General features: G+C 43.6%; 1 protein-coding gene across 1 annotated transcript in view; it reads right to left on the minus strand.

Moving 5' to 3' along the window:
• TRPC7 (transient receptor potential cation channel subfamily C member 7) overlaps nucleotides 1-23268 on the minus strand; it is a 125171-nt gene that overhangs the window by 71865 nt on the left and 30038 nt on the right. Inside the window, exon 2 of the mRNA XM_059060579.2 lies at nucleotides 19018-19200. Coding sequence (XP_058916562.2) covers nucleotides 19018-19200 — 183 coding nt within the window. The remainder of the gene's footprint in view (nucleotides 1-19017; nucleotides 19201-23268) is intronic.

Consider the following 23268-nt stretch of genomic DNA (forward strand, 5'->3'; position numbering starts at 1 on the left):
CCTCTCTTGTAGGAATTTTTCTCTCAGACCTTCCTTAAAAAGTAACCTTATTTCCTGCTCTTCCATCTTCTGGCACCGACCTGATCAACAAAGTTAAGTCCCGTGTAGACAGTGTTCAAGAGCTCCTCTATGTGGCTCTGGGCCTTGTGCAGACAATAGGGTGTGTCTTTTATGAGCACCCATCCCCAACAACCACCATAATTGTTCCCATCTGGAGCACACAGAGAACTTTTAAAGGGTGTCTCCTAATCCCATATGTCATACTGCTTCTTTCTGTCCTCTGATACTTTAAAGGACATTGGTACATAGAAAAAAAGCCGGGCACATACCTTAGCTAGATAATTAGTAAATGTTGGTTTCTTTTCTCTTGGTGCCTCTGCTGTCACCCAAGGCTTCCAGCCTGAACATCCTCATCCTTCTCTCGGAAATGTGGAAATCCATCACACCCCAAATGCTGGGAAACATGCAGCGTTTATTTCTGGTGAAGGCACATTCTGGTCAGGCAGGTGACCGCTGGCTTTGTGTTCTTAGATGTCAAATGAGGGGTATGAATATTCAGCAACCAATGCAAAGGTCCCCTTGACAATGTGTTTGGTATTTGAAGAGACAGTCGTCTCCTTTGTCATTCAGGGGCTAGTGATATATATATATATACATATATATATATATATATATATATATATATATATATATAAAATTTCTTGATAGGTTGAGTTAATTTTGGTCATACTTTGAATGCTGGTTTTTATCAACCTCTGGCAAATAAAATCTCTCTTTAAGCGTGTTCATATTCTTTAGAAGTGGAAACTGAGTCTCATAAGTTATCATGATATATTTAAGGTTACACCTATGTATACATAAATTTATGTTCATCCATCCATCCATCCATCCAAAAAACACCTACTGAGCCAGATAGCAGGAACACAAAGTTTGCAAATAATGTCTCTCAGTATTGCTCTCATGACCCTCAAAGTCTACTTAGGGAAACAGGTAAGCAGGCAAATTCAGTGTAGCTCAATCAGTGCCATAACAGGGGTTAGCCTTGCGTGCCATGGTATAGCAGAGAAGAGGCACCCAGCCCAAGAGGGGATATGGAGGGATAGTGAGAAAAGGCTTCCTGGAGGAAAGATTCTCGAGCTGAGCCATGAAGGCTATAACCAGGCCACTGAGAGAGTCAGGAAGGGCATGTGGAAGAGAAGCAGTTGCAAAGAGTTTGGGCTCGGGAATTAGATAGATCTTGATTTAAATCTCACCTCTGCCTCTGAGCTGAATCTGTTTCATCGGTAAATGGGGTTGGCAGTACTGATGGTTTACACGGAGTGAATGCATTCAGAACACTTCACATGGTGAAGGGGACAGATTAAGCACTTAATAAATGATTGTTGTTGTTATTGTTAGTGATGCCGTGGAGCCCGGTGTGTCAGGAGCGGTGTAGGTATCTCAGGCTGAATGGCCGTTGGGGGTGATGGGAAATGGGTACCCCTGAAGGGCTCTCGCCTCATGTGCTAAGATGGAAACTAAATATGACCTGAAAAAGCAGGTACCTGGGGAGCTAGACAGAGTTGTAATAGACTTTCCTTTCTAGATATACGGGCCAGATGCCCATAGCGTAGATTGTATGTGCACACACATTTGCCCCCACTTACGCCCCTGCTGTCCTCTCCTTTACCGAAGAGCAAAACAACGTCATTTAAATTGCATCCTCAGACAGCCTCAGAAGGCTTCAGGGCCACCTGATTCATGGAAGCTGCCTAGTAGACAATGATAATTTATTGCAGTGTCCAGGATTCATTTTGCAACCTCTTTAAATGTTAATGATCAATAATGGGGAAAGTTCCTGGGCAGTTGTGGGTTTAATTTAATTTACAAAGCCATCTGCAGCTGTGCAGAATACTTTTTACATTTTTTCCCTACCAAATTTGGATAGCTTCTAGTCACTGTAATGTCAAATGTATAGCAAAGGCACTACCCTAAGGTCTGAGAATCTAGAATGGAGGCCAGGTGACCTGGGTAAAAGGACAGGAAGGGACAGAGTGGTAAGCAGAGAGAAGACCTCTCTTTGGTCAGGGTGGTCAAGGAAGGCTTTAGTGTGTTTCAGGAAGAATGAGGCTGCCAGTGGGCTGGATCAAAATGAACAAAGAGGAGAGTGGCAGGATGTGAAGTAGGCAAGAACTAGATTATCAGAAGTCTGATAGACATAGGAAGAAATGTGATGTTTGTCTAAGCATAGTGGGCACTATTGGTCTGGCCTCTTGTCCAGCTGAAGGAGGCTCAGTTCTTAGCAGAAATCCATCCTTCCTAGCCAGATAATGTCTCTTCCTTGTTCTTGGGGAGATGGGGGAGGGGAGGTTACAGAATCCACCATCATTCTTGCACCCTCATCCTCCGGTCACTGAGTGTTGGACAAGCCCTCTCTCCTCGGTCCTCACCTCTTCTCTGCCTTGTTGCTCATCCTCTGCTCCTCTCCCGTCTCTGAGGAAGAAGCCTCTCTCCTAATCACAGCTGTGCTCTCACTTGTGTTCCTGATCTTCCCTGTGGCTCCCTGACCTTCTGAAGCCTGGCTCCTGAACCCTGCTGCAATGGATTTCTCAAAATTTCTTCTGATTGTCAGATCTGCGAGTCTGTTCTGTGTCTTCCTTCCCTCTGACAGCTCTGTAGTCCAGGTGCAGCCTACTGCCTGCTGAATCATAAATGCCTTCTCCCTTGACCCCCTCTGTATCACTGGGTGTCTATATAACCTGCCTGGGAGAATCGAGCCTGTCTTGTTTTCTTGGCTGAAGGCTCATCACGGGAGAATGAGTGGCGTTTTGCCTTCTACCTCCAGAGGAGGTGGCCAGGAGGGCTCTAGTGAGCAAAGTGGTCCTAGCTCAGGAGGAAATTCCGTTTCTGGGGCCTTTAGGGATGGCTTTGAAGACCATATGCTGGCCTTTTTTTTGGAGCAAGGCCCAGTGAAGGGGAAGGGCTAGAGGGGAGGAGGGTACGTGGTGGTGGAGAGATACTTCCTGAGACTAGGAGAGGGGAGTGGGCTTTGGGAGTTCTCTGTGGGGTGTAGGCATCAAATTCTACTTGAACTGTCTGCCCTGGAGGTAGAAGGACCCCCAATAGGGGTAATTTCAGAGTGCTAGTATTGACAGTGGCTAAGAGGCTTTTTTAATGGAAGTTCAGGAGAGGGTACCGGCACCAGTCCGACCTAGAGATCTTGCTTCACTGGCAGCTCCATGAGGGCAGGGATTCTTGTCTGTTTTGTTTTTATTATTATATTCCCAGCACCTGCTATAGTATCTGGGATACAGTGCTCAAAAAACAAACTGTTGAATGAATAAGATGGAGCCACAGCTTGTGGACAGATGGAGGCGATCCGTACGTCTTAGGGGTATCAAGTGTCCACAAAGAGAAGGGCACAGGCTAAGAGCCCTCTTTGGGTATACAGGTGAGTCTTCAGGACTGTGATATGACACAGAGGAGGATGACCTAGACTGGCTGAGGCAGGATTTCCTGGCAACCTGGGTGTAGGAGACACTGGGTTAGATCTGACATGATTTAGAAAAATTTAAAAATGATGAGAGCCAACATTTATTGAGCATTTATGATGCACCAGACATTTTTTAAGTGATTAATTTAATCCTCACAATAATCCTATGACATAGATATGATGATTAACTTTCTTTTTTTTTCCCAAATGAGGAAACTGAGGCACAGACAGGCTAAGTGACTTGTCTAAGATCACACAGCCAGGATGTGAACCACCCAGGAACTCTCACTCCAGAGTTTCTTCTATACCAAGTAGCAGTTAAGATGTGAGACTTCTCACCCCTGAGAGTCATGAAGCAAATTCATACTGGTTATACTTGTTTCTTCACTAATTACATAACTTAATATTGTATATACATGTGTAATACTAAATGTAAAATTTTAGTAATATAATAAAATAATTCTGACAGAACAGATTATGGTTAGAAACAGATAATTTGTTTTCTAGTAATAGAGTATAACAACTTGGAGTGAGCTGTGCCTTGTCTGCCAACCAGGTAATATGTAGCCAGCTCCCTAACTACTAGTACCCGCTACAGATCAGAATAACTCCTGAAAGATAACATTTGTAATGTGCTACTAGTCCACATTTATACAGGGCTTACTATATACTGGAACTTTATAAGGCAAGTATTATTACACCTACTTTAGAGATGAAGGAAAAGCAAGGTTAAGTGATTTGCCAGGGTGACCCCAGGCTGTCTCACTCCACAGCTCATGATTCTAACAATGGCACCACACAGAATGTTTTTTTCCACATCATGTGGAAAGGTCTGTTTTTCAGTAGAAACATTCATTCTTGGATTATCTGGAAGGGAGTCAATTATTTCAGGAAGAAGTCTTTAACAACCATGTAAAGAACCTTTAGGATATGTGTGCACTGTTTACGAATATACAATTATAATAGAGCACTGCATATACGTATATGTATATGTAATGTATATGTCTCCCACCCTGTTGGTTTTCACTGGGCAGTGGTCTGTTATCAGCTAAGGACTGTAACTAGTGCTAATGGATTTGGTTGTTGGAATTTTGTTTTTATAAATCCTCCCTAATGGGTCTTAATTTTACTAAATTCCAGCCTGATGGTCACTGAAAGCAGCTTCCAAATTAGCAAACATTAAAACATTTCTCTTAATGTTTAAGAGTGCTCCCCACTCTTCCCCTTTGGGGATCCGTCTGGCAACCTCCTAGGCAGAGAGAGCCGGTCTTAGCCCTGTCGGTCTCAGCACAGTGTGGTAGTTAAGAACAGAGGCTTTGGGACCAGGCATGTAAGTTGAAGTCCCTGCCTGCTTCTTACCAGCTGCCTAATTTTCAGTGACTTACTCTCCCTCTCTGGGCCTTGGTTCCTTCATCATTTAAATGGGGAAAACATGACTGAGGCTGCCATGAGTATGCAGCATGCAAATGACGAGTGGGAACAGGACTGGCACTCAGTGCGAGAGATACTCCACGTGCCTTCTTTCTGAGCATCTTCTCTCCTTGTCTTCTGGGTCCTGATTCTTTTTTCCCTGTCCTCTGCCCAGTCCTTCCCCCCATCCATGTGGGACCAGGGCTCTGAGGTACCCCATCCTACTGCAAAGTCCTCCAATCTCCTAAATAGCCTCCAATTTCATCCCTCACCTAAATGAAATCTCTGTTAGGGCAACTTAGAATCTGAGTAAAGCAATTTATCCTGTGGCAGGCCAGACTCCCACAGAAGCTTCTAAGTTGAACTTGTGCCCTGGGTTACAAAGTCCTGTTTTTTACCTCCAAAAGAGCAGTTACACAGATTCCTTCCTTCCTTGGTCATAGCTACCACCTTACTTTATTTAGGCCCTCATCACCTCCCCCTGGATCCTCTAAAAGCATCTTAGGTAGTCCCCGTCTCGTATACACCATCACACCTTGCTACCTACAGTCCTGACATACCATTGACTTGGCCACACATGTGTAAAAGTTTCTGTATTGCACAAGAGCCATATGCGTAAACACGGAAAAGATGAAGGGTCCAGTATGGAAATGCTAAAGGATATTGATGGTGTGGTGTAGTGAGTGGCTGTGGGCAGGGAGAAGTCACATAGGAAATGCTCATCTGCCTAGTGACCAGGAGAATGAATTTAAAAATTTGCATAGGATAGTATTTTACACCTCTTAAATTAGAGGAAAAAATCCTAATAATACTTCATGCTTGCAAAGTATTGATGAAACCAGTTTAGTTGTATAACACTGTTGACATTGAGAAATAGTATAGCCCTTTGGGAAAATAATTCTGCAGTGTGTTTCACAAATATTTATGTCCTTTGACCCGGTAGCCTCGCTGTCAGAAATCCAATTTTAGGAAATAACAGAAAAGAAGGAAAGAAAGTGACATGTATGGAGATGATAGTAAAATATAAATAATAAAAAGTGAATGTATAGCTAGTGGGAAGCAGCCGCATAGCACAGGGAGATCAGCTCAGTGCTTTGTGGTCACCTAGAGGGGTGGGATAGGGAGGGTGGGAGGGAGACGCAAGAGGGAGGAGATATGGGGATATGTGTATATGTATAGCTGATTCACTTTGTTATAAAGCAGAAACTGATACACCACTGTAAAGCAATTATACTCCAATAAAGATGTTAAAAAAAAAAGTGAATGTTTACCAGTAGAGAAGATACAAACAATGGTACATCCCAATGTTATGCTGACATGAACATGATAATTATAGGAAACTGTTTACTTTCTAATGCTTGGTAAATCCAACCACAAAATTATTTACCCTCTTAAGTATGTATTATAAATACATGCCTACTATGGGAAAGAATGGGAAGAATGTTAAACAAATGAAAGCAACTGACATATGGGGCATATGAATGTAGTCTGTTCCTTTCCTTTTAAATATTTTTCTTATTGTTAAAATGCTATTTGTACAATAAGTAAAATTATCAAGGTAAACTGCAAAGACAACTCAAGGATTCCCTTTCTGTTACGGAATGAAGGCGGAACACTTCAGCGTGGCTTCTTCACAGCCCATCAGAGCTGGCCCCGCTTCCCCAGCAGGTCGTATTTCCTTCAAGCCCAGTCTCCGAAACAACGCCCCCCCACCGCCCCGCTCATTTTTGTCCCCTTCACCCAAGCCTTTCTTCCCATGTGTCCTTACCCTAACCACCTCTGATGCTCCAAACATTATCACAGCTTTGTGCTTTGCCCCACTGTTTTCTCCATCTGGAATCCCCTTTTCTTTGGAGCTCTGACCCACCTTTCAAGGTCTGACTCAGAAGCTACCTATTCTGCCTCCCTGAGGGTTTCCCACATCATTTTTTGTCTAAATTAATCTTTCCTTTCCTTGTTAGACAAAGGGCTGGAGTCAGAAGTGTGTAACCCTTTAGAATGTAAGCTTCTGATGGCAGGGGCTAGGTCTTTTATTTTATTTATTTATTTAAAACAATTTTTTATAGCAGGTTCTTATTAGTTATCCATTTAATACATATTAGTGTATATATGTCAGTCCGAATCTCCCAATTCATCACCCCCCCCTGCCAATTTCCCCGCTTGGTGTCCATACGTTTGTTCTCTACATCTGTGTCTATTTCTGCCCTGCAGACTGGTTCATCTGTACCATTTTTCTAGTTTCCACATATATGCGTTAATATACGATATTTGTTTTTCTCTTTCTGACTTACTTCACTCTGTATGACAGTCTCTAGATCCATCCACGTCTCTACAAATGACCCAATTTCGTTCCTTTTTATGGCTGAGTAATATTGCATTGTATATATGTACCACATCTTCTAGGGGCTAGGTCTTTTAATATCTACAGATTTAGCTGATAATAGGTGTCACATGATTATTCCCTCCTTCAAGCTTGCAAGTCTGCCTGTTCAGGAAGAGCTAACACCTATCAGAGGGGAAGCAAGCAAAGCAGTCAGATGATGATATATCCAATGGTTTTATTATGGAGTAATACATATAAAAAGATTAATTGATTTGTAATTTCTTCAGGATGCAACTTGCTGGTCAAATTGCTACTGATTTTATTAATCAAACAAGGTATTTTGTATTTAAATGACCTTTTTATTTTTAAATAAAATAAGGCTATTAGTCATGATCTGAGTTTCCATGGACTCTGTGCCAGTAGTTGTAGGACTTTAAGAACGAGACAAACAATGCCTAATGTCTAGTAGCTCATCATGGACTCATTTCCTATTTATCTCATTTTGTTTCTCAAGAGAACCCTGAGTTTCCTCAACAGCTTTTAGGAATGCATCTCACCTTGAATGTGGGATTTTGTTGTATTTGAGAAAAATGAAAACTGGAGGAAAACTCAGCTATGGTGCATTCATTCACTCAGTCATTCATTTATTCAGTAAATTTTTTTTTTTTTTTTTTGCGGTACGCGGGCCTCTCACTGTTGTGGCCTCTCCCATTGCGGAGCACAGGCTCCGGACGCGCAGGCTCAGCGGCCATGGCTCACGGGCCCAGCCGCTCCGCGGCACGTGGGATCCTCCCGGACCGGGGCACGAACCCGTATCCCCTTCATCGGCAGGTGGACTCTCAACCACTGCGCCACCAGGGAAGCCCCAGTAAATATTTTTGAGTATCTTCTGCTTGCCTGGGTCTGCTCTAGGCTAGGAATACAGTGGTGAGCTGCCAGCACAGAGCTTACTGTGTTGAGGGAAATAGACAATAAAGAAGTGAACAAATGACAAATGATATTTGCTACAGAAGAGGGCACTGGGATAGAGAGTGGCTGATGAGGGAGGGAGTCACAGGGCCGCACGTCTGCAGTGCTCCTCAGTGGGGCTTCACTGAAACCGCGCCTTAGCTTAGCTTCTCCTGCCTCGTCCTGCTTCTGCCCCTTCAGTGCAGGCTTCTCACTCACTTGCACAAGGGCCCTTACTTATCTCCAGCTCTGCTTCTGGAAGTGATGATCATTAGACTCAGAACTCCCTGGAGTCAGGGACTGTGCCTTTCTTGTTCACTTTTTAGATGGAAGATTTAAGTGGGAGGCTGTTGTGATCTGACTGTTTCAAAAAGTTCTCCGACTGTTGCTTGTGCATGTTGGTGAGGAGGAGGGGAGGGTGAGGCCAGAGGCAGATGGATCAGTTGGAGGCTACTGTAGTAATCCAGGCAAGACAGGACTATGGCTTGGATTATATAAATTAAAGCATCTCTATTAAGCAAAGATTTTCATCCACAATTATACTTACAAGACTCCCCTTCCATCAAGAAATTTGTAGGTGACCTTAGGCAGATGAATGTTAATAAAAGAATAATGCATTATGGTACATAATGGGAGGAATATGGAAAAGATCAAATGCTCGTTAAGACTCTGAATCCATATATGAGCATTTAGTACAGAAATAATGAGACAGAAATGTGCAGTTGGTCTTTAGCTTAATTGCTGGAGTTAGTTACAGGTCATTGGGCTGGGGGCACTATAATTTCTAAGATCTGTTTGACTGGGATAAAAGTGACAATTTGAAAATGACTCTTGTTCTTTCCGCTTTGGGCTAGTAAATGCATTTGGTTTGCATCTATTTCTTGGAGGCAGTGGCGATTTATGTTCCTTCCTTGAATGCTCCTCAAATTCCTCTCTTCTTGTTAGTCCCTAACTCAGAATGTGATAATAATCAGCCTCTGAATACCTTAACAAATGCAGCACACAGTGGATATAAGGATAGGTAAGCTAAGGCTACACAGTTTATGAAACATGATAACCGAGAAGAAGAAAAATGCTTTAAAGGATTATCCTTCCATGCAAATATTTATATATTCAAAGAGCTGAACAGAAGGCAGCAGAATAACCAAAAAGGCAGTAGTTGTTTTGTCTGGTTGTGCGGACTTTGAGGAAGTGAAATCTCTTTTGCAAATGTGCAGTAGTATTTGCTCTTTAGAGGAAATTGTGTCAGATGATTCAACAGCAGGCCTGAGGAAGGGCAGAGAGGAGGCATCAGGCGCTCTGCTTTTCCCTCTTAAAAGCTGAGCCAGGCGGGGGGGAGGGGGCGGGCAGGTCAGCAACTCAGGTCAGTGAGTGGAGGAGCGCTCCTGAGGCCCACTGTGGAACACTCGATGAGCTGAGCTCCCCTGTGGAGGGCAGAGGCCCCACTGCCTCTCCCTGCCCTGTGAGGCCACCCTGAGAGCCACCTTTTGCTCTCCTCCATCCCTAAGACTGCCAGGCCAGAACCACTGTTAACGGCATCTCTGCATAGTAAGAGCTCTTTTCCAGAGTTACAAACCCCAAAGGGACACAGGTCAGCAATGGAGGGCATGGAGATGATGGCCCCATACTCGCAGGCCAGCCTGGAACATCATCTGGATTCTGTTGTATGGATTTTTGATCATGAGGGGAATTACAGATGTTTGAAGTACATTAAAGCCCCTGTGGCTTCACATTTTACACCCATCTGTCTATTCATTTGCTCACCATGGAGACTGCACATGATGTGTAGGGTGAGTACTATTTCTCTGTCTTCAGAGACCAAGATGAATGATGAGAAGTCCCACCTGCCAGGAACTCAGTCTTTACAAAATTTAGAATCATTAGAGAGCCTTTTAAAAACACAGTCCCTGGGCTCCCACCCAGGAGAATTGGATTAGAAGCTCAGTGGATAGGGTACTGACTTTTTTTTTTTTTTTTTTTTTAACAAAGCTCCCAAGTGGTTTCCTTTATGCAGCTAAGTATGAGAACTTCATTTGTTCTAGAGAGATACATTGAGTTTGATTTCAATCTAACGTTGGGTTTGGTCTAGACACATGCAGTGCATCCTTGGGGAACTACAATCCCTGTCCTCATTGGTTTACAGTTAAGGGGTTATAGCCTAGATCCTGAAAACTATCCCAGAGATTCTCAACAGGGAATGATTTTGTTTCCACGCCTTCCTGTGGAGACATTAGAGACCGTGTCTTGGAGACATTTTTGGTTGACAAAACTTGTGAGAAGGGTGCTACTGACACCTAGTAGGTAGAGGCCAGGGATGTTGCTAAATATCCTCTAATGCACAGGACAGTGCCCACGGCAAAGAATTATCTGGCCCCAAATGTCAACAGTGCTGAGGTTGAAGAAGGCTGGTTTTGTCTTAAGGGTAGTTTCTGCTTGTGAAACCAACATGGCATATAGTTACCATTAGCTAGCATTATGCACTAACTGTGTTCTAGCTACATTATGTGTTAATAAACATTGATTATCATTTATTAGGTACTATTGTTTGTCCCCACTGTACAGATAAGAAAACTGAGCCCCAGAGATGAAATAACTTATCTAAAGCCACCTATCTAGTAAATGAAGGACTTGGGATTTGCACATGTGTAGTCAGGTTTCCAGCCATAACAGTATGCTGCTGCCCAACAGCGTTTATTTTTCTTCTCCTGAGAGTCTTTCCAGGCAGAAAAGGGGTACATACATACTTGCGCTAGTTCTTCTTAGGATTGTTGCTTGAGAAAAACAAGACTACTTTTCCTAGGCAAAAGATAGCTGCTCTGAGCCAAGAGATTAATGGACGTTGGTCATTTATGTGCCAGCTGGGGCCTCGAAAGTGCTGAGAGGAATCCCCAGAGAGGACACTGATTGATGCTTTCGATACCGATGGATTCCAGCAGCGTTTGGCAGCTCCTGGGCATCCTGCAGCACAGTTTGGGGTAGTGCCTGACCAGCCAGACTGTGTTTGTGACAGCTCTGGTCTTCTTAACTCTGAGCATCTGTTGAAATGATGCCTCAGCAGGAAAACACAGTGGGAGAATGTCTGCTCAGAGCATGTGAGCGTCTGATTGGCCTCTCAGCGTCCTCTAGAAAGCCCCAGTGTCCCCACATTCCCTTTGCTTGCTGGCCCTGTGCTCTCTGCAGATGGAGGAAATGAAACAGAATCCCAGTAGAGGTCAGCTGCCGTCTCTAGTGTCCCTACCTGTGGTCACCACACTAGGGTGAGGGGTTTCAGCCAGTTGTGCATCTACTGCTGGGCCTCTTTGTCTCTCTTAGCACAGATTTAGGCCAGGAGGCTTTTGAGGGTTGCAGTAGCGTCTGCCTTATCCACGGGGCTCCTGCAGGCCAGCAGATTAAGTAACTTGAGACAGGTTACTAAAGCCACATATTTAGTAAGTGGAGAGCGTGAGCAGGCACGCTCCTGGCCATGACACTATAAGTTGCTACACAACAGGTTCTGTTTTCTTCTTACGGGAGTTTTTCCAGGTAGAAAAATGGGCCAACTTATGGCATGACTGTAAAATGTGCACAAGATGGTGATTTTTGGAGGAAAGAACAAACAGACTTCTGCTGTTGTTAGAGGCCCTGGCCCAGCTTTAGACAGGATGGTGATGCCGGTGGAATGTTCCCCCCCACACCCCTCCCCTCGAAGGTTGCCCCTCCCTCCTTGGTATTCTCCTCTGTGAGCACATTTTGTGCACTTCTGGGCTCCATCTCTATGAAGGAATCTTGAAATGAAGTTCACAGCAGGGAATTGAGGTTCATGGAGAACACTGACTTGGTATGTTACCATTTTTTGTAGAGATTTTCCATTTTTGTTAAGAACACAGGCTGTTGCAAAGAATTTACAGTCTCGAATATTGGCTGGGCTATTGGGTCTACTGTTCAGCTCTCTCTCCCATCTCCCACAGAATTTTTCCCAAACCTTTAAAAAAATTTTTTTTCAGGCTGCCTTCTACCTCAGAGGGTGATTCTGCTTCCTATTTATAGAGACGTTGATGCTTTTAATATGAATTTCCTCAACTTTTTTTTCCTGTTGGTGGTCATTAATTAGTGCTATTTACCAAGTAGCTCCATTTTTTTTTTTTTTTCTCCTTTCAAACACATGGCAGGATTATTCAGCACTTCCTGGCCCCTTTTGTGGTGGGGTGGGTGATGTGACTAATTGTTGACAGTGAGTTGTAAGCAGAAACAATGTGTGTCACTTCCAGGTGAAATCATTTAATTGCTGATGTGAGACCCTCCAGGGCTGGATTTCCCTTTGGCAGAGTGGAAACATTTGAGATGGTTGCATTTCTATCAGCCTGGGTTCCTGAGTGAATTCCTCTGAATTCCGTTGCAAGATGGAAATAGGATGAGCAATAAATAAACGTTTTGTTGTTGTTGTTAAAAGCCAATATAGCTTTGGTTTTGCTTGTTAGCGAAGCATAACTTCACCTGCCTTGATTAATAGTCTGTCCCTTTTGCTCAACAATTACGCTGCATCCATACCCACCCTTTATGCCTTTCAGCCTTTCTCAGAGGCTTTCTATCCTGAGAAAACCACCCTTGATTAAATTCTTCTGATGGCTTCCTATTCCTCCTTAAAAAAGAACAAAAACAAAATCCTTTAGCATGGCCCACAAGCCTCTGGTTCCTGCGTGGTCTGGTTCCTGTGTGCCTCTTTAGACTCGTCCCACACCCCACTCTTCCTCATGCCTTCTGACTCTGCCACATTCAGATTCTTTCAGTTCCTCTTATAGGCTGTATTTCTTCTCACCACCGGGCCTTTGTACAGCTTTGAACATGTTTTTTTCCTGCCAGAAATGTCCTCCCCACCTCTGGTTAACTTTTCTCAGAGCAAGCGTGAATTCTTCCCAGAAGCCTTTATTGACCTCCCCAATTAGGTCATATCTGCCTTTAGAAGTTGTAATACCATGTTTTTCTGCTTCATAACACTGACTTCAGTTGGAACATTACAATTTATTGGTGTGATGTTCTGATTAATATCCATCTTCCCCACCGTGGTTCATAGCACGTCATTTTTATTCACTACCACATCCCCAGTGATTAGCACAGCATACTTTGTAGTCACTCAGAGAAAGCTTGTTAAATGCATGAATGAGGATATACAGTCATACTGTCCAGTTTAGTAACCACTGGCCACATGTGCCTATTGAAATTTTAATTAATTAAAAAAATTAAGAATTCAGTTTCATACTTACATTAACCGCATTTCAAGTGCTAATTAACCATATGAGGCTAGTGGCTACCATATTAGATGGTAGAAAACAGAACATTTCTCTCATCATAGAAAATTCTATTGGATAGTGCTGGCAGGATAAAGTCCAAGTTCCTTGTGCGTGGCATATGATACCCTCAAGGATCTGCTGCTGACAAACTTTCCAGTTTGTTTCTTTCCCACAATAGTACAGCCTCAGCCACATCCTCCTCTAAACATGTTCCTTTCATAAACGTGCCACTCTTCCTAAGATATCTGTGGCTTTTTAACTTTAACCTCTCTCTACCTAAATTGCCATCCCTTCCAGAACCTCTCACCCTTTAAGCCCCGCCTCAAGCATTTCCACTTCTGGGAAGCATTTCCTGAGGTCTAGACTGAGCTGGTCAGTGCTTCCTCTGACCCCCGTGCTGCCCCCTTCCCATTCCTGTTTGCCTTGCTCAGACAGGATTGTGACCCTTTGTTCACACATCTCTCTCCAGTGCTACATGAACCCCCCTCAAGGACAAGGCCTGGGTCTTCTCAGTCTCTCCAGTGCTGAACACAGAGCTGGTGATGTAGTAGACATCAGTGAATGTTAGTTAAATGATGAGTCAGCCAGTGAATGAAAATCACAGAGGATATTATTTCCTTAGTACAGCAGTTGTGAAGAAAAAGGGAACTGTGTTACTAAGTAGGGCTAATGAGTGTTCCGCCTGCATTCTTCCCCCTCCCATGGTCCTGTCCCAGGTCTTTATTTCATGTGATCCTAGCTTTCTGGTCCAGGAATCACCCAGGAGCTTGGCAGAGTCAGGAAAGGGCACCTCTGAAATTCTGGGGTCTGGAAGGCTCTGCTGAGTGGTGCTGCTTCTTGAGGAGAGTGGGTGGGTCTCATCAGCTGGAAGGGAAGATAGCTGGTACCATGATTGCATCCTCCAAATCAAGCCACATGTCAAGACGCTAGAACTGGGGGCCACCTGGGGTCTGAAAGAGGCAACTGCTATGAACTCTACTTTGCTCAGCTAGCGAAGTGCAGAGGCTGTTGCTGCTGTGGTCAGAGCCTGTCTGTCCACACCTCACCCACCACACTGATGGCTCTCTTGAGGGCAAGACTGTGTCTTACTTTCCTCGGATCCCCCTCAGGCTGATCAGTGACTGTAGGGCTTACAGGCCGTGGCTAAAACAACTCGTCAGATTAAACTAACCACCCTTATTGGTGATATTGCCTAATAAGAGACACGCTTTCTGCAATGACAGTGATATAATTTTGGACAAAATATTCATGTGTTCCCATATTTTTTGGTAGCAGACCTTGGCTTAATTATGTCCAGAGGGGCCTCCATCTCCTCTACAGGTGGAGTTAAGGCTTCTATTGTAGAAAATAGGACCTTCCAGGTCTCCTGTCTCACTCTCCTTTGATGCTTTGAACCTGGAGGACAGACGCCCACAAAGTTCTTTCAGTGAGTGGAGATGCACCTGATCCTCATTAAGGCAGACCTGAAGTCAGGAAGGAGGAAGAGATGACATAGGGGAAAGAAAGGAAAATAGCCTCCCTGTAAGCCTAGAAATGAAGAAGTGATAAAGAGGAGAGAGAGGAAGGAATGAGAGTGAAGGGCCCCGATGTGAGTCTTCAGTTAGACAAGTTGAAAAGAGCACTAAGCATTTTGTCTCTGGAACCAGTCAGTCAGCAATGACCATGTGCCAGACACTGATCTTTCTTTATGGGTGCAGACTGGGCCAGCTGAACCTGAATGAATCACAGACTGGTTAGGTCTTCCCAGTTGGTGTGACTCAGAGTCCCCAAGCATTTATTTAGAGTTGATATGCAGGGGGAGGGGAGGGTCTTTAAGAAGGATATTTATGCATGTTCCCTGGAGACAGAGCTAGAAATGGAGGAGTCAGCAAGATGTCTGTCACTCAGGTTGGCCCTAGGGGAGAAGACCAAGGCCTGTATATATACTGGGGCTGTAGGCCAAAGCTGGAGGGATTGTTTTCTTTATCTGTGAGGCAAAAGTAGAGTTGCTTCTGGGCTTAGCTGTGACTCAGTATGGGGAAGAAGCATCCTTGCTTTTTCATGAGGCATCCTTGGCTTCTGAAGGGACTGTGGCCTGTAAAGCCTGGGGGTGGGGGACTGAGATGGATAACAGAAATGTCTTAAGTAATGTGAACACTGACTCTAAGCCAGTGCAGTGTGTGTATTAATACTGCCTCACTTATACCCACAGGCTGGTGAGGCCTGGGGCTATTTGAGGCACACATGCTTTATTCCATTTGATTCTTATAACAATTCAATAAAGTAGGCGTTATTAACCAAGCTTTATAGATGAGAGAAGTGAGACACAGAGAGGCTAAGTGACTTGCTTAACTGACTCCATTAATAAGTGGTTGGACCGTGATTAACCTCTAAGGGTACCTTCTTAGCCACTTCTCCAACACTGCCTTCCAAACACAGTGGGAAGGCTGAGTCACCCTATTAAGGCAGAAGTCATGGAGAAGCCATGTCCTCACAAGGCCTTTTGGTCTTTGGGGGAGGAGTTTTAGGCTATAGGGATGATGTCCTTACCCAGGGGGACATTTCTAGCATTCTCTGGGAAGATAACAAAGGACAAGCTAGGGAATGTCTCTGGGGATGAAAGGGACCCCTCTAGTCCCAAGGAAGGGGGAGCATAGCATCACTGAATGGCAGTGATGATGCTTCCCTGTGGAGCTGTAGAGACCTTTTCAGTTTCCAAAGCATTTCCCCTCATATCAGTTCATTTGAAAGTTCACAGAAACCCTGTGAAGCAAAAGCGTATATGCCTATTTTTCAGAAGGGGAATGAGGCCCAGAGAGTTTCAAAGACTTGTCCAAGACCATGTGGTCATTAAATGTAAGGATCATGCTAGAAATTTCCTGACACCCTCTTCATCATTCCTTCCTCTTTAACAGGTGGTCCCTTGTGCCATGGTGGGGTAATTGTCTTTATGTAACAGAGGCTGACATTATGGCTGAGGCAGCCAGAGGACCAGACATGAGGGTGATGCCCGAAGAGAGGCAAACATTCAAATGAAGGACATGATCTGGGGTGCAGTACCAGCCACAGAGTGGCACCCATTTCACTCAGATCTATGCATTTCATAAATATAAAGGCTGATTCTGTATTAGAGTTTCCCAAATACTGTTACATGGAAAACTAGTTTTATCAGATGCTCCATGAGAAAGGGAGTTCTGTGGTCAAGTAATACACGTTGTACCCTTCTTCTTTTAGCACAGAAATGCATGATTCAAGGTTCTATAATGTCTTTAAGCAAAGAAATCTTTTTGACTCTGCTTAACTCAAGGGCTCTAAATTTATTTGAACACAAAAACTTTTTCTAAGGTCACCTATTAGCAGCTCATGGAACTGCTAAGAACAACTAGTTTGTTTTAATCACTGAATTAATGGTTTGATTTGATATGTGGCAGAGCCTTAGGAATTTTTTTATGGTTTTATATTCCAGCCTTATGACACATATATATGTCAGGTGTAAATAAGCCTTGGTGCTATAGTTGTTTCATAATTCAGAGACCCAGGGTTAGATTGTGCCCATGCAAGCATTCTAAAGTTCATAAATTAAAAATGAAATCTCATTATAATATCAATAAGATTTTAAAATATTATGTATTTTCACTGGTAATTCACGATAGAATAAATGTCAAGGAAAACTGTGAGTCTGTCTGCTCTTGTATGATGGCATATGTGGTTTGAGAAAATTACCTATTGGAGATTTTTGAAATGAGCAAGGCTGACATTTTATGCAGGTCATTTATCATCTTCCGACCTGTGGATTGCAGCAGACACTTGACGTTCATGATGAGTATTTCTTGAGACCTTTATGATTCTCCTAATTAGCAAATACCACTAGAGTAAATAATTTCCCTCACAAAAGGTTTTTATTCTGACCAAGACTGTCATGTTCACAGAGTGAAAAGCTTTTCACTTTTTCTTCTCATTCATCACCAGGGCTGTTTTGTACTTGGTAGTTGACAGTGAGAAGGAACATATAGGCTCTGAGGTGGTAGCCAGACTCTGGACTTGCTCAGTGATTTACCCTCGGTGACTGTGTTGCTAAGTTGGATTTATGTTTCAGAAAAATGGTGAATGCTTGCATTTTCATGGGCTGTTGGAATTGCTTGTGAATAGCCAAAACTGTGAACATAAATCTGCAAATGCCAAACATCATCTTTTCTTTGGGGCGTCAAATACATCTTCACCTTTCACCCTGTGTTGGGAAGCAGGAGAATACTGTGGCTTGGAGAAGGAAGGAAGTGCTAGAAACTCAGGCTTGTTACCATTCATTACCAAGCAGTCTCTTCCGCAGGGTTTCTTTGAACCCCAAGACCATGGATATCTCAGCACCTTTAGGAAGGGATTGCTGTGCTTTGCTGAAGCGCCTCAGTGAGCTCTTGAGATAAGCTAAAAAGTGAGTTTCCCTACACTAAGTAAATAGGATTGTACATACTTGAAACTGCAGCCTGACTCCTCCCCTCCTGTAATTCTATGCTTTTGAATATTAATCTAAGGCCACCTTTCCCATGATTTATCAATTTTATCTTCAGGACTCAGAGTCTTTGAAAAAAGCTATTTTTTCCTAGAATTTTTGATTATTATTAAAATTAAAAGGACAGGAAGATTTTTATCAAACTTGGAAGCTCTCTCTAGATGAATGCCACAGATATATGTGATTTGTTGAAGGATGGTTCATCCCTCACAAATTAAGATAATCAGACAAGAGGAGAAATGCCAAGAGGCCAATTTGGGGGCATTGGAAATCCCCCCAGTAGTCACCCTGTAAAAGAGCTGGAAAAAAAAAAACAACCCTTAAAGACTGATCAGCCATCTTGCTTATGTGGAAAGCACATTGGTATTTAAGCATATGAATCTTTGGAGCTCTTCAGTTTTCATCAGGATGAATGATGTCACCTAACATAAGAGCAGATTCTAAAGAATCCAGAGTATATCCAAAGTGGAACCATAATTGAATTTTGCTCCTTAGGGACTCAATCTGACCAGCCATTGTGGGTGTGAGGGCTACTGGGTGCTGGTGGCCATTAAAGACACCTTGAGGTTGATTGAGGAGGTGGGACATACTCTTTTGAAAATCTAGTCATGCTTCCTCTTAAAGCTTTTCATAAGCCTTGAAAGTGAAATTCCTCTGAGCCTCCCAGAACCATGGATCCCACAAATCCTCTACACTAAGACATTCTCTACACAAGTCCCCAGGCACACAGGGAAAGCTCAGTAAATGCTGTTCACAGAGCTGAGTGATATGTTTTTCATGAAAACTTGGGAATTGGCCTGCTAGCTGATGGGAGCGTTCACTGTAATCTTGTCCTTGCCAGTGGCTTGGAGGTTGAAAATCTGCTCTTTTGTTCCCCAGGCTTGAAGCCTGTTCGTGGAGTAACTGTCATGATTCATCTCTCTCTCCTGGTGGGCTGGGGGTGAAGGAAGGAGCTCTGAGCAGTCCTGCAAGTCTGGAAGTTCCCTGTCTAGAGGCAAGTTGGGTAATCAGTGGTGTTTCATCCCCTTGTGGGAACAGAAAATAAGCATGAACACAAAGGTAGGCCAGCAACCCTGGAGTTGGGAAGGCTGGGAGCGGTGGGGAAGCTTACCTTCTTGACTTCATATTTAATGGCGAGTTTGATCCGGCTCAGACTTGGACGGTGGTGGTCGGACCAGACTTGGAAGTTCACATCACCATTTAAAATCGCTTCCACCTCTTCTGTGTCTCGGCATAGGTCCAGCACGCCCACCACAAAATCCTTGCATTGCATAGATAACTTCCTGTAATCGTTCTAACAGAATAAAGAGAAATCAGGGGTGTGTCACACTGAGCCCCAAAGATGGGCTTGCCTAGCATAGCAGTGTCGATCAGCAAAGCTGTCCACCAAGCGTGAGCTTAGAGAGTGCTTTGGAACCAGAGGATATGCTGGATCCAGAAGGCAGGGCAACTTCTCTTGACATGACAATCTAGAGGGCATCTTCTCTAAGCCAAGATTTGTCAAGGTGTGCTCCTCAGCCACCTGTATCAGAGTTACCTTGGGTGCATGCTATAACTATGATTCCCAGGCCCTGTTGCAGACTTACTGACTCAATATCTGGGGATGAGGCCCAGGAATCTTTTAACCTCGTTCTCTAAGTAATTCTGATGCCTGCCAAAGCCCACCCTGAACTCTTTGAAAGCAGCAGTTCTCCTTGCCTAGTTTTGAGCCAAATCTGAGGGAGGAGTGATAAGGAAATGCACTTTTAAGGCTGATCGAAATATCACTTAACTCATTTACTACCAATCTGTAATGGCAACTGCTCTACGCAGGAAGTTTACTGGAAAGATACGGCTGATAAGCTAAATTTGGGGAAAAAGTGTACACAGGTGTGCTTTCTTTTAATGTGCTGGAAAATCTGCGTGTAAATTATAAATTTAAAAATCAAATGTAATTTAAATCTAACAGAATTCTTTCTTACCACAGATCCTTTTGTACAGCAAATCATGACACCTTAAATTACTTGCCTGTTGAATAATCATTTTCAGACCTTGACCTCTTTTTCGTTTTGTTTTGTTTTTTTTTAATAAGTTGCCTCTGGGTTTCTCTCATCTCCTCCCTAGGGATACGTTTCTAAATTACCTTTCAGAGGCAGACTGCCTTTTCTAGTGACATGCCAACTTCTCTCTCCTCTAAAACACACTGCTTCAATTCCAGATAATGATCCAAAATGTTGGACAAAAGAATGTTTCATGTCACCTTCAAACCACTACCCCCAAAGTATTTTCCCCCTGCAGGCTTCCTTATTGGTTTCTTAGTTGAAACAAGTCTATTCAGGAGCAACACAAGAACCAAAAGTCACTTTCAGTGTTAATCAATGTCCGAAGCCCTGAGAGTGGTAAATAGTAGTTGGTAAGTAGGAGTGCAGTTTTGCTTTTCCAGAACGTACACTCCTCAGCAAATAGATGGGAGGCTGAAAAACTGCAGAAGCTCAACAATTTTTCTAAATTAATGATTCGTTTCTCCTTGCAGCACTGCTGCTTCAAAATGTCCCTTTACTTTAGAGAAAGAAGTAAGTGTTGATAAATGTTTGTTTGCTAAGAAAAGGAAAAGGATCAAGAAAGTGTTTTCAGACAAGAGTGGCTACCCTTCATTTCTATATATAATTTAGGGATAAGCAGGGTGTTTTGGAAATGCTGGGTGGAAAAATGATGCTCAGCTCATGCAGACTGTCATGGGCAAGTCAGACTGTGCCGTCCCAGGGCCTCTGCGCATTTCTGGGTTCAGTGCAGTTCAGAACAGAAGGTACCACTTCATTAGAGACTTTCACTTCCCTGGGCTCTTTCAGCTAGCCGGGCCATAAAAAAGGGAGACACACCAGAGCAGCCAAAACGGCTGGTTTGCTTTTTGCCTTCTGTATTAGATGCTCAGTCTGGAAGGCAACATGCCTGGTGTCTGCAGATGGCTGGAGGAGGCAGGCCTGGGCCTGCCAGGAAGATGGAGATGACATGGACATGGGTATGGATAGATGCAGATGGGAGGGTCATGCCAGTCCCAGGCCTCCCAGAGAGAGCCGTGGGTGCACATCTCTGTGGAGTTGTGATGATTAGGAGAAATGGGTCAACCCTGAGCTCAGCGAGCCTTTGAGCCACACTCAACTTTAGTTGGAAGGAGGAGACATATACCTAAGACTTCACAGATGCCCTTTTACAGATAATTCCATATTCCTGCACATTGAAGTCTGCCAGGCCCAGTGGGTGACAGCTGTTCTACCTCCATCAACTTACTTAATCCTTATAAAAACCTCACGTTAGAAGTACTGTCAGCATTTCCAGCTCACAGGCGAGAAAACTGAGACTCAGAGAGTTAACTAACAGGCTGAATCCACTTTTCCTTACAGGTGGTTATTCTCTCACCTTCCTTGAAGATTTTAGCTTCTCTCTTACTGTCACTCTCCCAACATCAACTGCTGCTGTTATTGGAGGTTTCAGTATCCAAGAAGATGTCCCTTCCATTACCCTGCCCTCTCATTTCCTTGACACCATCTTTTCCAGTGACCTTAACTTCAACGCCAACTCAACCATTCATTCTCTTAGTTATTCCCAGTAACTGCAGCTCCTCCACGACCCTAACTTTAGGTCTCCTTCTCTCTGACCTCTGCCTCGTATATGTCCAGCTTTCTTCATCTGGGACCCCAATTCTAGCAGTCCTTTGATTCCACCAAACCTACAAGCCATTGACCACACCACCTTTTCACTGGTTTTCATTCCCCTCCAGTCCCTGTCTCCCTCCTTGCAGAGCTTCTCTTTTATGGGTAGTCTTTATCATCATCCTTGCACACATCAACCCTCTCACCCTCCTCTTATTTTGTCCTCCTCACTGGATGAAAGCCTGACCTTGGTTGCGTCCAGCTCTCCACTACTCTGCTCCTGCCTCTGCACAGTTAACGCGGCTGGAGAGCACACACCTGCACTGAGCAGGCGTGCTGTAAACTCACTACCTCCAACCTCAAGCAGTCCGTGGTGCTCCTGGGCAAGTTACCCTCCTCCCTGTCCCAAAGAAGCATTTCATACCTCTCTAGTCTCTGTTTTCTAACACTTCACCCCCCTCCTAGTTTCCTATTTTACTTGGAAAATAGAGCTCTCCGGCAGAGAAGCTTCACATGGTCTCACCATCCACATAGTCTACTTTCATCTGTGCTCATGGACTCTCTTCCCTCTTCTTACTCTTCCTGCTCCTATCTAAGACCAGCTCCTCCACTTGTGTGTTGGATATCAGTCCCTTAGCCACTCAGGGACATGGCTCCTGTGCTCTTCCTTTCTCTCCCCTGCACGGTTAATTTCTCCCTTTCTCTGTTGGCTTAGTAGCCAACAGTTTGTTGCTCAGTAGCAACAAACATGTTGCTATTGTCTTGTCTTAAGAAGGAACTCCTCTTGACTCCACTTCCCTCTCCAATTACTACTCTAGTTTTCTGTTCCATTTTATAGAAAAACTCCTCATTAGACTTGATGACACTCATAGTTGACAGTTGTCCTCCTTACACTCTTTCTTATTCCATTCAGTAAGGCTTTCCCATTCTACCCATTGCCTCCCCTGAGACTGTCCTTTCAAGGTCACAAGTGACTTTCATGTGCTAAATGCAGTGGTTGGTTCTCAGTCCTCATCTTATATGACCTGTTAGGTGCTTGGACATAGCTGATCACTTCCTCCTCCTTGATACACAGTCTTCACTTGGCTTCTAGTATGACATACTTTTCTGTGGTTTTTCTTTCTGAATGAGTACTTTTGCATCTTTGTTGATTAATTCTGTGTCCCTGATGTCTTAGTTTTAGAACGCCCCAAAGATGCGCCCAGTCCTTTGAATTCTCCTGTCTGTTTACACTCATTGCCTTAGTCATCCTATCTAGGATCATTAGATACCATCCATATGCTGATGACTTCAAATTTTATGTCTTTAGCTCAGCCTTCTCTCCTGAACTTCAGTCAAATATATCCAGTTGCCATCTTGACATTTCCACTTGGATGCCAAATAGGCATTTCAAACTTAATGAAACTAACTCTGGACCTGGTCTTCTCCACCTTGTTAGTATTTTGTCCTGGACAACTTTTCAGTTGTCCAGGACAAAAAATCTTGGATTTATCCTTGATTCCTCTCTTCCTCTCAAAACTGACGTATAATTTAGTAGCAGATCCTACCAGCTCTATCTTCTAAAAAAAAAAAAAAATATATATATATATATATATATATATATATATATATAAATAAATAAATAAATAAATAAAAGATAATGACCTCTTTTCACCAATTCTATTTCTACCTTGGTCTAAGCCGTCATCATCTCTTGCTTGGACTAACCAAGAGACTCTTAACTGGCCTCCCTG

The sequence above is a fragment of the Kogia breviceps genome, chromosome 4 (genome assembly GCF_026419965.1).
Source record: "Kogia breviceps isolate mKogBre1 chromosome 4, mKogBre1 haplotype 1, whole genome shotgun sequence".
Lineage (NCBI taxonomy): Eukaryota > Metazoa > Chordata > Mammalia > Artiodactyla > Physeteridae > Kogia > Kogia breviceps.